The 14,768-nt window shown below is 38.6% G+C and overlaps 1 protein-coding gene across 2 annotated transcripts in view; it reads left to right on the top strand.

The window, feature by feature from the left end:
- Positions 1-12,727, top strand: part of LOC121379904 (mucosa-associated lymphoid tissue lymphoma translocation protein 1 homolog) — a 37,306-nt gene extending 24,579 nt beyond the window's left edge. Inside the window, exons 15-19 of one of the 2 annotated variants that reach the window (XR_005958860.1) lie at positions 3,203-3,358; positions 7,389-7,552; positions 9,131-9,226; positions 10,312-10,858; positions 12,657-12,727. Coding sequence is in view for 1 of the 2 variants with exons in the window: in XM_041508579.1 (XP_041364513.1) it covers positions 3,203-3,358; positions 7,389-7,552; positions 9,131-9,226; positions 10,312-10,494 (599 nt within the window). In the remaining variant the exon portion in view is untranslated. Of the gene's footprint in view, positions 1-3,202; positions 3,359-7,388; positions 7,553-9,130; positions 9,227-10,311; positions 10,984-12,656 lie in introns of those variants that run through there. The other variant, XM_041508579.1, reaches the window with a different exon arrangement.
- Positions 12,728-14,768: the final 2,041 nt, after the last annotated feature.

Below are 14,768 nucleotides of genomic sequence, written 5' to 3'. Positions count from 1 at the left end.
TCTTTTATTTTTATTTTTTATTTTAAAATATTTCTCGCGCGGTCCAGTTTACATCAACTTTTAATGAATGACATTTGTAGTAAAAGTTGTGGATGTTACTGACCTTGACATTAATTATGAATGAAAAAAATAGTCCAACCAATCGAAATTAACTCTGTTCCCTGTTGACAAATCAAAATACAGTTTGTAATACGCACCTGGTGGTGCGTACGAAATTTGTACGACACCGCTATATCTTCACCAGGAGGGTAATAACAGCTTTTCTTTATCTGATGTGTTTAATACAGATTATTACAGTCAGGTGCGACATACCAGCTTTACGTTATCTGATGTGTTTAATACAGATTATTACAGTCAGGTGCGACATACCAGCTTTACGTTATCTGATGTGTTTAATACAGATTATTACAGTCAGGTGCAACATACCAGCTTTTCTTTATCTGATGTGTTTAATACAGATTATTACAGTCAGGTAGGGTATACCAGCTTTACGTTATCTGATGTGTTTAATACAGATTATTACAGTCAGGTAGGGCATACCAGCTTTACATTATCTGATGTGTTTAATACAGATTATTACAGTCAGGTAGGGTATACCAGCTTTACATTATCTGATGTGTTTAATACAGATTATTACAGTCAGGTGCAACATACCAGCTTTACGTTATCTGATGTGTTTAATACAGATTATTACAGTCAGGTGCAACATACCAGCTTTACATTATCTGATGTGTTTAATACAGATTATTACAGTCAGGTGCAACATACCAGCTTTATGTTATTTGATGTGTTTAATACAGATTATTACAGTCAGGTGCAACATACCAGCTTTATGTTATTTGATGTGTTTAATACAGATTATTACAGTCAGGTATGGCATACAAGCTTTACGTTATTTGATGTGTTTAATACAGATTATTACAGTCAGGTGCGACATACCAGTTTTTCTTTATCTGATGTGTTTAATACAGATTATTACAGTCAGGTGCGACATACCAGCTTTTCTTTATCTGATGTGTTTAATACAGATTATTACAGTCAGGTGCGACATACAAGCTTTACGTTATTTGATGTGTTTAATACAGATTATTACAGTCAGGTGCGACATACCAGCTTTACGTTATCTGATGTGTTTAATACAGATTATTACAGTCAGGTGCGACATACCAGCTTTACGTTATCTGATGTGTTTAATACAGATTATTACAGTCAGGTGCGACATACCAGCTTTACGTTATCTGATGTGTTTAATACAGATTATTACAGTCAGGTGCGACATACCAGCTTTACATTATATGATGTGTTTAATACAGATTATTACAGTCAGGTAGGGTATACAAGCTTTACGTTATCTGATGTGTTTAATACAGATTATTACAGTCAGGTAGGGTATACCAGCTTTACATTATCTGATGTGTTTAATACAGATTATTACAGTCAGGTGCGACATACCAGCTTTACGTTATCTGATGTGTTTAATACAGATTATTACAGTCAGGTGCAACATACCAGCTTTACATTATCTGATGTGTTTAATACAGATTATTACAGTCCGGTGCGACATACCAGCTTTACGTTGTCTGATGTGTTTAATACAGATTATTACAGTCAGGTATGGTATACCAGCTTTACGTTATCTGATGTGTTTAATACAGATTATTACAGTCAGGTGCGACATACCAGCTTTACATTATCTGATGTGTTTAATACAGATTATTACAGTCAGGTATGGTATACCAGCTTTACGTTATCTGATGTGTTTAATACAGATTATTACAGTCAGGTGCGACATACCAGCTTTACATTATCTGATGTGTTTAATACAGATTATTACAGTCAGGTATGGTATACCAGCTTTACATTATCTGATGTGTTTAATACAGATTATTACAGTCAGGTAGGGTATACCAGCTTTACGTTATCTGATGTGTTTAATACAGATTATTACAGTCAGGTAGGGTATACCAGCTTTACATTATCTGATGTGTTTAATACAGATTATTACAGTCAGGTATGGTATACCAGCTTTACATTATCTGATGTGTTTAATACAGATTATTACAGTCAGGTGCGACATACCAGCTTTACATTATCTGATGTGTTTAATACAGATTATTACAGTCAGGTATGGTATACCAGCTTTACATTATCTGATGTGTTTAATACAGATTATTACAGTCAGGTAGGGTATACCAGCTTTACGTTATCTGATGTGTTTAATACAGATTATTACAGTCAGGTAGGGTATACCAGCTTTACGTTATCTGATGTGTTTAATACAGATTATTACAGTCAGGTAGGGTATACCAGCTTTACATTATCTGATGTGTTTAATACAGATTATTACAGTCAGGTAGGGTATACCAGCTTTACATTATCTGATGTGTTTAATACAGATTATTACAGTCAGGTATGGCATAAGAGCTTTACATGTTTGATATCCAGTAGACTGATTAAGTAATCAGTGTGCCCTAGTGGTATCATTAAACAGAACAAATTTTAACTTTTACATTGTGTGGAATTGGTTAGTATTTCCATATACTTACCTTTTATGGCACCCAATAGCCAATGTGAATTTTTGTGTGGTGGGGGGGGTGGGAGTCGTTAAACATTCATTCACTGATGCTAGTTGGGCCTTTGTGGTGTACAAGATAAGGCACTGACTGTTTTTGTTGTTTATCTATACATCCATTATCAGGGATGCAGGGAACATTTGGCTTTGACAGTTTTGTTTAGCAACAGCTGAAAATTGAGTAGAAACTGCTATTTAATGGTTTAGAATTGTATGGTGATCTCTGACTTTGCGTAGCGAAAAACAACACGATACTGAACAAAATGTTCCCTGGGATGTAATTTTTCCATGGATTCACATATTTTAAAACTTTTCTGTCATCATTTGCAATTCATAATCATCCAGCATGTTTCATGAATCAAGTTTGAGTTCAAGACTATTGCTTCACCAAAAGTTTCCAATGCGCAAGCACTGTTATGATTTAAGGCATGCTACAAGCTACATGTACAATTTTTACGAGCTTCACTTTTTCCTCCCAAATGTTTGACATCTAGTAGCAAATGATTAATTAATAAATATGCTTTAATAATGTCATTAAAAAGAACATTTTCTTTTTTATGTGTTTTAAAAAATTAAAAAAACTAAACTTTCTCTGGATTTCACAAAGCGTGAACATTCCTTTCCTTTCAGACATGACCAAGAATGACCGCTACAAGGGTAAACAGATTCCTGAGGTACGGACCAACCTGACACAGCCGCTTCGCTCGCTGGCAGACAGGATCAAGTACCAGGGGGGAGGAACGCAGGCGTTTCTACGACGACAGTTTCTGTGGGAAGCAGCACACCGTAAGTGGATATTAATTGTGAACATGGTGACCACATTTAAAACCTCAAGCACCTGTCCTGGGCCCCAGCCCATGAAGCACAAAGGTCATCTAAAGTTTGTTTTGTTTAACGACACCACTAGAAGCATATTGATTTTTTATTAATCATTGGCTATTGGATGTCAAACATTTGGTATTTTTGACATATAGTCTTAGAAAGAAAACCCGCTACATTTTTTTATTTGTAGCAAGGGATCTTTTATTATTATGCACCATCCCACAGACAGGATAGCACATACCACTGCCTTTGATATGCCAGTCGTGGTGCACTTACACGGACGAGAAATAACCTAATAGGCTCACCGACGGGAATTGATCCCAGGTCAACTGCACATGAAGCGCTTTACCACTGGGCTACTGCCTTTACTATACCAATTGTGGTGCACTGGCTGGAGTGATAAATAGTCCAATGGGCCCATTGATGGGGATCGATCCCAAACCTACGGCGCATCAAGTGAGCACTTTACGACCGGGCTATGGCCTGCCCCAAGATTATCAAAGTGCATAAAGTTAGGTGATATTAGCTCTAAGATCGCTTCATGGAATGGGGCTCTAGACTGATGCAAGCTACCTCGGTTGTTTGTTCAAGCATATTGCTGACGTCTCGTGGCTCATTATGACATCGTTAAAGTTTACCTGTGACGTAGATCACTTGCTGACGCAGTTCTTAGAAAAATAAAATGTAGTAGGTCTCGACATCTGCTTGCTTCTGCGTTGTGGCTTGTTTGCAGTTGGTTTGTAATAAATAAAATACTACACTAGCTTGTCTGTAACACCATTTTTATGAAACTCGTGAACAATGTTGATATATGACTCACTTTCACTCGTCAGATACAAAAACTTCACTCGTTTCATAAAAATGGTATGACAGGCAAGCTCGTTTAGTATTCTATATATATATAGCAGTATAATATACTAGTGGAAAAAAGTAACTGTGTATGGTTATCATGTTGATAAAAACATAATTTCAAGACATAAAACGATAAAATTATCATATAGCATTATTTATTAGGCAATTAAGCAAAACGTCAATTCATTTAAAATGTCACAGCATCCGTCATTTCATCGGTATTGGGGATGAAAGACATGGGGGGTAAAAAAACAGTTCACAAAGTTAATAGCGCGTATGGCCACCATTTGCGTCGATGCAGGCCTGGCACCATCGCCTCATAGAGCCTACCAAATTGTTGAAGAATGCCTGGGGAATGCCGTTCCAGATCTGTACTAACGTCTGACCAAGCGCTCTCAACGTCAGCGGCTGGTTAGGCAGTGCACGTACACGACGTTGCATCTCATCCCAGACGTGCTCGATTGGTGCAAGATCGGGTGAGACCGCAGGCCACTGCAACACATCGATGTTCTGCTGTGCTAGAAAATCCATTACCACCCGGGCGACGTGAGGTCTAGCATTGTCATGCTGAAGCGTGATGTGACGTTGCTGTCCTTGCACAAATGGGATGACGTGAGCCTGAATAATGTCATCACGGTAGCGTACAGCGTTCAAATTGCCATTGATGACCACAAGAGGTGTTCATCCAGTTGACGTGATGCCACCCCAAACCATGACACTGCCTCTGCCAAATGCACGTCGCTCCACAACACAGGCGTCACTAAAACGTTCTCCAACACGACGATACACTCTTGGCCGTCACTGCTGTCCAAGTGAAACCTGGACTCGTCCGTAAACAGTATACCCGCCCAGTCACGGCGATTAAAGTGCAAGTGTCTTCTACACCAAGCCAAACATGCTACACGATGACGTCTTAGCAAAACTAAACGGACAGCCGGGCGTCGCGGACGGATACCATGTTCACGTAATCGATTCCGTACAGTTCTGGGATTAATGGCACGCAATCCAGGAATGGTCCGCGCTGTCAGACTTGCCGTTTGGAATCGATTCCTGAGGTGCACGAGTCTGATGTGGTTGTCCTGCTGTCGTGACGTCACGCGTGGACGGCCCGCACGTTGTTGGTCTCTGACATTACCAACATGTTGATAACGTCTCCACAAAGCCTGAATACTGTTTATGTGTACACCAAATTGCGTAGCGACAGCGCGATGGCGCATACCAGCCTGGATCATGCCAATTGCGCGAAGGCGGTCATTTTCGTTTAGCCTGGGCATTGCTCTGCTACAATTTTCAACAGAAATAACCTGCTTTTCTGTACCCCCGGTTGGCATGCAATGACCCGACAGTTGAAAAGTCGACAAAAACGTGAAAAGTAACATGTTGGGAGAAAAAAATGGGAAAAATATGTTCATGTCCCAGAAGCAAAACTGCGCGTGCAAATACGGCATTGACCCAGCTATTGTGTGGCGGTGCGTTCACTGGTAACATGTACAAAACATCAGGCTAAAATATTGAGTAGTTTTATTTTCATCCGATTTTTTAGGTTACACAGTTACTTTTTTCCACTAGTATAACTACTGAAGTGAACAGGTAAATATTACCGTGACAGTGTTATCAAGTTAGTTTAACAACACAGAGTATGCGCATCAGCCATTTCCTGTCAGTATGAGTTTCGAGTAAACAAGGATGTATATAAATTTATTTTGATAATGAAATTGAACAAAAGAAAGTACAGTCAAACTTGTCCTAGTGGCCACCTGTAATCAATGGTCACTTGCTGTAAGTGGACACTTTTTTTCCCTCCCAACAATTTCTTAATGTAAATAGTAAGCGGTCACCTGTCTAACACCACCACCAAAATCGGATCCAAATCACTAAAATACTGGTATTAACTGGCTACAGTACATGTTTACTATTATATTAAAGGGATATTTTAGTAAATGTGACAAGATGCAGCAAATAACCGATCTTCACACCTTCATGAATACTAGTACCCATTCAGTCCCGACATCTCTACTGTGTATCAATTAAGAAAGCATGACTGGAATGCATCTACATCTAATTGCCTCTGGGTAGGCTAAGTTTGACATTTGTATATTCATCTTCTATGACAATACACTGCATCAAATAGGAATTAAATAAGTATAAATGGGAAAGGAAACAAACTTGTTGAGAACGGTTAAATTAATACCTTCCAGTTAAGTACATTATTTCTGAAGGAGACGGCATGTCGAAAGATGATTTATAGTTAACTGTGGAGCACACATCCGTTAATTAGTAATACATACAGTAAAAAATAAACAACAAACAACAACAAATTGGCAACCTGTAATCAGCGGCCACTTGTCTTAAGCTTTCACTTTTCTCTACTCCCTTGTGTGACCACTTAAGACAGGTTTGATTGTATTATATGCAGCAGTGTATTTACCGTCATTGTTTGTGTGTTTCAGGTCGACCTCAAGCGAGCACTCAACTCACTGAGCTACATCCCTCCCCTGATTGAAAGAGAGTATTATATGCAGCAGTGTATTTACCATGGTTGTTTGTGTGTTTCAGGTCGACCTCTAACCCGCACCATCGAGGTGAAACCCCTGATCGAAAGAGAGTATTATACGCAGCAGTGTATTTACCGTCATTGTTTGTGTGTTTCAGGTCGACCTCAAGCAAGCACTCAACTCACTGAGCTACATCCCTCCCCTGATTGAAAGAGAGTATTATATGCAGCAGTGTATTTACCATTGTTGTTTGTGTGTTTCAGGTCGACCTCCGACCCGCACCATCGAGGTGAAACCCCTGATCGAAAGAGAGTATTATACACAGCAGTGTATTTACCATTGTTGTTTGTGTGTTTCAGGTCGACCTCTAACCCGCAACATCGAGGTGAAACCCCTGATCTAGAGAGAGTATTATATGCAGCAGTGTATTTACCACTGTTGTGTGTGTGTTTCAGGTCGACCTCCGACCCGCACCATCGAGGTGAAACCCCTGATCGAGAGAGAGTATTATACGCAGCAGTGTATTTACCACTGTTGTCTGTGTGTTTCAGGTCGACCTCCGACCCGCACCATCGAGGTGAAACCCCTGATCGAAAGAGAGTATTATACGCAGCAGTGTATTTACCATTGTTGTCTGTGTGTTTCAGGTCGACCTCCGACCCGCACCATCGAGGTGAAACCCCATGAGCTGGGTATCGAGCTGGAGCTGGACTTCCAGTCGGAGTTCTCTAACGTCTTGCACATCTTCGTCACCGTCAAGAAGAAAGACAAACTGTCCGAGTGCAGCGCCTGGGTCGCCAAGATACCAAATGTAAGGATGGAAATTAATACAGCATTAATTAGAGTCACAGAAGTCCAAATAGAACGTATACAGTGGTAACGTCACCAAACGTAAGCATCGCAGCGATGGAAATTAATACAGCATTAATTAGAGTCACAGAAGTCCAAATAGAACGTATACAGTGGTAACGTCACCAAACGTAAGCATCGCAGCGATGGAAATTAATACAGCATTAATTATAGTCACAGAAGTCCAAATAGAATGTATACAGTGGTAATGTCACCAAACATAAGCATCGCAGCGATGGAACTTAATACAGCATTAATTATAGTCACAGAAGTCCAAATAGAACGTATACAGTGGTAACGTCACCAAACGTAAGCATCGCAGCGATGGAAATTAATACAGCATTAATTATAGTCACAGAAGTCCAAATAGAATGTATACAGTGGTAACGTCACCAAACGCATCGCAGCGATGGAAATTAATACAGCATTAATTATAGTCCCAGAAGTCTACATTGAAAGTTTTACTTTCCATGCAGTGGTAACGTCACTACCAGTCTCGGTGGTGTCGTGGTTAAGCCATCGGACATAAGGCTGGTAGGTACAGGGTTTGCAGCCCGGTACTGGCTCCCACCCATATCGAGTTTTAACGACTCAATTGGTAAGTGTAAGACCACTACACACTCTTCTCTCTCACTAACAACTAACCCACTGTCCTGAACAGACAGCCTAGATAGCTGAGGTGTGTGCCAAGGACAGCATGCTTGAACCTTAATTGGATATAAGCATAAAAATTATTTGAAAGCAGCTCATTCATTTAGGGAAGGAATAGGGGTGAGGTCTAACTTAGAGGTAAAGAGCGTATCCGAGGTATGAATGGTCACAGGATCGATCAACCTCTGTAGACTTGGGTGTGACTGTTACATCGAAGGTTGTGGTATGTAGTGTTTTTATCTTTGGAAAAGTGCATATAAAAGGTTGATAGTTGCTTCATCGGTAGAGTAGACTAGGTAAAAACATAGGGTTCTGTCTCTTCCCCTCTCTCTCTTCCTCCCTCTCTCCCCCCCTCTTCCCCCCCCCCCAAAACAATCTCTCGCTTTGTCGTGAGAAATCTCTCTCTCTCTCTCTCTCTCTCTTTAACATTCATTCATTCACTCACTCGTTCGTTCGTTCACTCACTCACTCACTCACTCACTCACTCACTCACTCATTCACTCATTCACTCGTGTATTCCTTGATAATACGGGGCGGGACTTAGCCCAGTGGTACAGCACTCACTCGATGCGCGGTCAGTGTGGGATCGATCCCCCTCAGTGGGCCCATTGGGCTATTTCTCATTCCAGCCAATGCACCACCACTGGTATATCAAAGGCTGTGGTATGTACTATCCTGTCTGTGGGATGTTGCATATAAAAAATCCCTTGCTGCTAATTGAAAAGAGTAGCCCATGAAGTGGCAACAGCGGGTTACCTCGCTCAATATCTGTGTGGTCTGTAACCAATGTCTGACGCCATATAACCGTAAATAAAATGTGTTGAGTGCATCGTTAAATAAAACATTCCTTCCTACCTTCATTGATAATACCGAGTGTTTTGTTTGACAGACGTTGTCGATCATGGACCAACCCTGTTTCGTCTCCAGTCCAGACTGCCCGTTCAAGAAGACGAAGAACATTATCCAGGACATTCAGAAGTTGAAGGTGAGTTCTGCTCACTAGAGGGGCTAAAGGTCGTGACAAACGAAAATTAGTTCACGTGTGACATACATTTGATAATAACTGGTAATCCGTTTATTATCCTCTGTATCTTTCCCTAATGAAAGATAGTTTAAATGATGTCTTATATGCAGTGTTTTAGTTCTTTGACATCACAGTATGCAAGACAATACAAAATTACTTTTTCATTCAATAGTGTGGTGATAATGTAAAAAAAAAAAAAAATAATAATAATTTAGTTTTTTAATTAATTTTTAAAGGATTTAGTTTTTTGTTAATTTGCATTGAGATAAATATCTATGCCTGGAGTTGGCGACCACATTGAATAAGTTTATGGGATGATGATGTGAAAATTTGTATTGACTTTTTTTATTCTTATTTTTTAAAGGGTTTTGTTTGTTTTTATTATCTATGCCTGCAATTGTCAGCGACATTGAATACGTTTATGGTAGGCAAGACATTGAATACGTTTATGGTAGGCAAGACATTGAATACGTTTATGGTAGGCAAGACATTGAATATGTTTATGGTAGGCAAGACATTGAATACGTTTATGGTAGGCAAGACATTGAATACGTTTATGGTAGGCAAGACATTGAATACGTTTATGGTAGGCAAGACATTGAATTCTGGGGTTGGGCAGGATGTAGCCCTGATGTAAAGTGCTTGCTTGTTGCACTGTCAATATAGAATTTATCCTCATTAGTGGGCCAATTGGGCTATTTCTCATTCCAGTCAGTGCACTATGACTGGTATATCAAAGGTTGTGGTATGTACTATCCCGTTTCTAGGGTGATGCGTATAAAAGATCCCTTGCTACTAATGAAAAAATGTAGCAGGTTTCCTTTCTAAGACTATATGTTAAAATTAACAAATGTTTAACATCCAATAGCTGATTGTTAATAAATTAATGTGCTCTAGTGGTGTCGTTAAACAAAACAAACCCTCTAAGACTATAATGTTAAAATGACCAAATGTTTTACACCCAATATCCGATGATTAATAAATCATTGTGCTCTAGTGGTGTCGTTAAATGAACTTTAATTGTGCGGAATTGTTGTGTGTTTCAGGACAGCATGGTGGTGACGATCGCCGTGCGGTACAGACGGACAGACAGCCGACAGGAGGAGATAATCGACTGCGAGACGGTCGATCTTGGATTTCCTCTCATTGCCGAACTCAAGTTGTGGCAGCCGCGCACACTGTCCGCGTCAGGGCACCCCGTCGAGCAGATGGAAGACTTATCGTTGTGATCATCTAGCATTTATCATCAGTATCGGGGACATAACATAGTCGTGAATTTATCATCAGTATTGGGGACATACATGTAACACAGTCGTGAGTTTATCATCAGTATCAGGGACGTAACATAGTCAGAAATTTATCATCAGTATCGGGAAACATAACATAGTCAAGAATTTATCATCAGTATCGGGGACATAACACAGTCATGAATTTATTATCAGTATCGGGAAACATAACACAGTTGTGAATTTATCATCAGTATCGGGGACATAACACAGTAATGAATTTATCATCAGTATTTGGGACATAACATAGTCGTGAATTTATCATCAGTATCGGGGAAACAATGGATGGAAGACTTGTTGTGATCAGGTCTCCTTTCACCTGTGCGGGAGACAGTTTCTCCTGTTAAATGACATTTTAGTAAGCATAAAAAAAATCGATCCTCTTTTGTCAAAATAACAGAAGGGAAGTAACTCTGCCTTTTTTTTCTCATTTGGAAAATGTCGACTACTTTCAGTTTCCGAGAATGTAATAGGCCGATTGTCCCGACTGTTTAACCTTTGCCGAAGTGAGAATTGTGGGATAGCCTATTTATATTGTTAAAAAAGCACATGGAGTTTATAAAATGACGTGTTATTATAATGTTGTTGTCATCGTAATGGCATGAAGCGTGTTGCCGCTAATTCAACAGGCAGTGTATTGACATTCAGTGTTGCCATATAAAAAACAAAAAAGAATCCAATTTAGTTCTAATAACACCTCTGAATTGTAAAATGTCTTAACACTAGATCATAATGCAACTATGACGAATCTGAACTGCCAGACTCCCGGTTGACACGATACACACGATGCATGTTAAAATCATTTGTCACAGCAAGTAACGAAAATACCATTACTGTATAAACATACGTGTCAGTTAATTTTCAGTATGTTTGGACGGTAAAACAGTGGTGATATTTACACATCAGTTATTTTTGACAATTAAAAAATGTTGTGTTTGACATTGATCATAAAGTTATTCGGAAATGGGTATAATTCCGGTATAACACGATGTCCGTAATGAATTTTACTTATGATTAATGAAAATACAATGTTTATTGCATATTCATGATTTTAAATAAGTACCACGCCACCGTTCCTCATTATCAGTAAAAACTGAATATTAATTTATATAATTTATATCAAATTTGTTTTTGGTACTTAGGTACACTAACCACAAATGATAACGCAACCTGTAAGGCTGTAAGTCTACTACCGTAAATGTACTAATTAATTTATTTTTTTCTTGTTCAGGTTCTTAACATTTTTGGATAAAATATATATATTTTTTAAATATTTTAAATCATAATATTTAAACTTTAATGCCAAGATCTAGAAGTATATATGACATTATAAAGTATTCATATAACTCGTAATACATGTTTTTTTTTTAAATCTTTTGATCATCGGTAAATTGTGGACATTAAAAAAGTCTCCTGCTTTTTAACACACACAGTCCTGCTTTCTCACACACACAGTCCTGCTTTCTCAACACATCAGTCAACACACACCTCCTGCTTTCTCAACACACGTCCTGCTTTCTCAACACACACCTCCTGCTTTCTCAACACACACCTCCTGCTTTCTCTTGACTAAAGGTTGACAGGTCTGACAGTATCGGGAAACATAACAGTCAAGAATTTATCATCAGTATCGGGAAACATAACATAGTCGTGAATTTATCATCAGTATCGGGAAACATAACATAGTCGTGAATTTATCATCAGTATCGGGGACATAACATAGTCGTGAATTTATCATCAGTATCGGGAAACATAACATAGTCGTGAATTTATCATCAGTATCGGGAAACATAACATAGTCGTGAATTTATCATCAGTATCGGGGACATAACACAGTAATGAATTTATCATCAGTATCGGGGACATAACAGTAATGAATTTATTTTCAGTATCGGGGACATAACACAGTAATGAATTTATCATCAGTATCGGGGACATAACACAGTAATGAATTTATCATCAGTATCGGGGACATAACACAGTAATGAATTTATCATCAGTATTTGGGACATAACATAGTCGTTTATCATCATATTATCATAACAGTATCGGGAATTTATCATCAGTATCGGGGAAACAATGGATGGAAGACTTGTTGTGATCAGGTCTCACTACACAGATCACTTCCGGGTGAGAGTTCATTGATCCTAATTGTGTCACATGTTAGCTTCTTTGTATGTTCCCGATATCAGAACTACCAACAAGGTCATACATTACCATATAGTGGCTGCTTGTTTGTATGTTCCCGATATCAGAACTACCAACAAGGTCATACATTACCATATAGTGGCTGCTTGTTTGATGGCCATCTATTGTGTGGATCACCAACGAGTAACAATGTGATATGAAGTTTTATTGGATGGTATGGTGCATCTATCTTTTGGTGTATTGGTTAGAGTTTATAAGTTACACGGCTCTAGTATAGCTTTTCAGGGTGTAAATGACCCAAATTATCAAACTGACTTCAAACCAAGTTTGACAAAATCAGTCACTAGACTTTAAGGTCTCACTACACAGATCACTTCCGGGTGAGAGTTCATTGATCACGGTCCACTATAGTTCCTAATTGTGACACATGTTATGGTTCACATATTCACTTCTAGGAAATGGTGAAGAATTAAAACAATAAGTATGTTTAATGGTAAGCCTTCTGGCTGTATTTTGCCCATGTCATTTTGTAGTATCGTGCATCACCTTTTGGGAACACAGCAAGTAATGAAATGATCAACTGTTATCGGGGACTACTAATGCGGTCACAAAAAACAGACGGAAATGTTCTCATTTTGTAGTGAAAATAAATGCTTATATAATGTACAGTTCGCAATGAATGTTGTTGGTGCCATCGAGTATCGTTCTAGGGACAATCTTCGCTTGAAGTTGGGCAGTTTAACATGGGTTTCAATGGCAGATGACATCTGTGTAGTGTGACCTCAGCTAGCATAATTTATTATCAGTATCGGGGACATAACACAGTCATGAATTTATCATCAGTATCGGGGACATAACACAGTCATGAATTTATCATCAGTATCGGGGACATAACACAGTAATGAATTTATCATCAGTATCTGGGACATAACATAGTCGTGAATTTATCATCAGTATCTGGGACATAACATAGTCATGAATTTATCATCAGTGTCTTGAAAATAACATTTGCAGGAGATATTCACTGAGTTTGATCATCTAGCAATTATCATCAATATCGGAAAACATAACACAGTCGTGAATTTATCATTAATATCGGGGAAATAACATTGGCGGGGGTCGGGGTTCATTGAGTATGATCATCTAGCATTTATCGTCAGTATCAGGATAATGACAAGTGTTTTTCCAACAAATTTGGCAAGGCATGGTAGACTGAATCTTTTCCCTTTTCAGGGCACTTGTTTTCCTTAAAGGCAAAAAAATTAAAGGATATAAATATAGATGTAACTAAAGAAGGGCAAAATATATAACAGGTATATTTTATTAATTAATAATACACTTTCTGGGTGTTTTTGTAAAGGCAATTTTAGCATTAATTATTGAAAAAGGCTTGTTTAATCTGAAGGCAGCATGGCACTGATTAAGGCAAGATGGCGTTAGGCCATTGAGGCATGGTGCCGCACCATGCTAAAACAAGCTAGGGAAAAACACTAATAACATTTGCGGGTGGGGGTGAGGGGGGTCACTGAGTTTGATCATCTAACATTTGTCATCAGTATCGGTAACATTACACAGTCGGGGATTTTCCACCAAGTCTGGTTAACAAGCATCTGAGTCACAGAATCAGGAACATTTACCTTAGTTATAGACACCCATTAGAATGTATTTTTCGTGTTGGGGTGTTGTTAATCGCTTTTGCGATTTGTTTTACCTTCATGTTCGCATTCACTTGGTGGAAAAGCCTTCTAACTGGTGTACCATAGCTACAGTCCTGCCACATCACATTATAACCATTTTTGACCAATACAAATATAACTACATTTTTAATATTTTTTACGATATACCACCAGAATTGTACAATTATGTAATATGGATATTTTAGGATTCTATTTAAAATATTACATACCAGAATTGTAAAATAATGTAATGTGGATATCTTGGGATTCCATTTCAAGTCTTTTGTTTTGAAACCAAAGATCTGAGTTTTGTGGAAGCATACAATGTAGAATCCTGCTATCAGTTAAAATTAGCTACAAGTCTGCCTCCATGTTTTCCAAAACTAAACAGTT

Source organism: Gigantopelta aegis, chromosome 2, assembly GCF_016097555.1.
Source record: "Gigantopelta aegis isolate Gae_Host chromosome 2, Gae_host_genome, whole genome shotgun sequence".
Classification (NCBI taxonomy): domain Eukaryota; kingdom Metazoa; phylum Mollusca; class Gastropoda; order Neomphalida; family Peltospiridae; genus Gigantopelta; species Gigantopelta aegis.
This window is presented reverse-complemented; position numbering and strand designations above follow the sequence as displayed.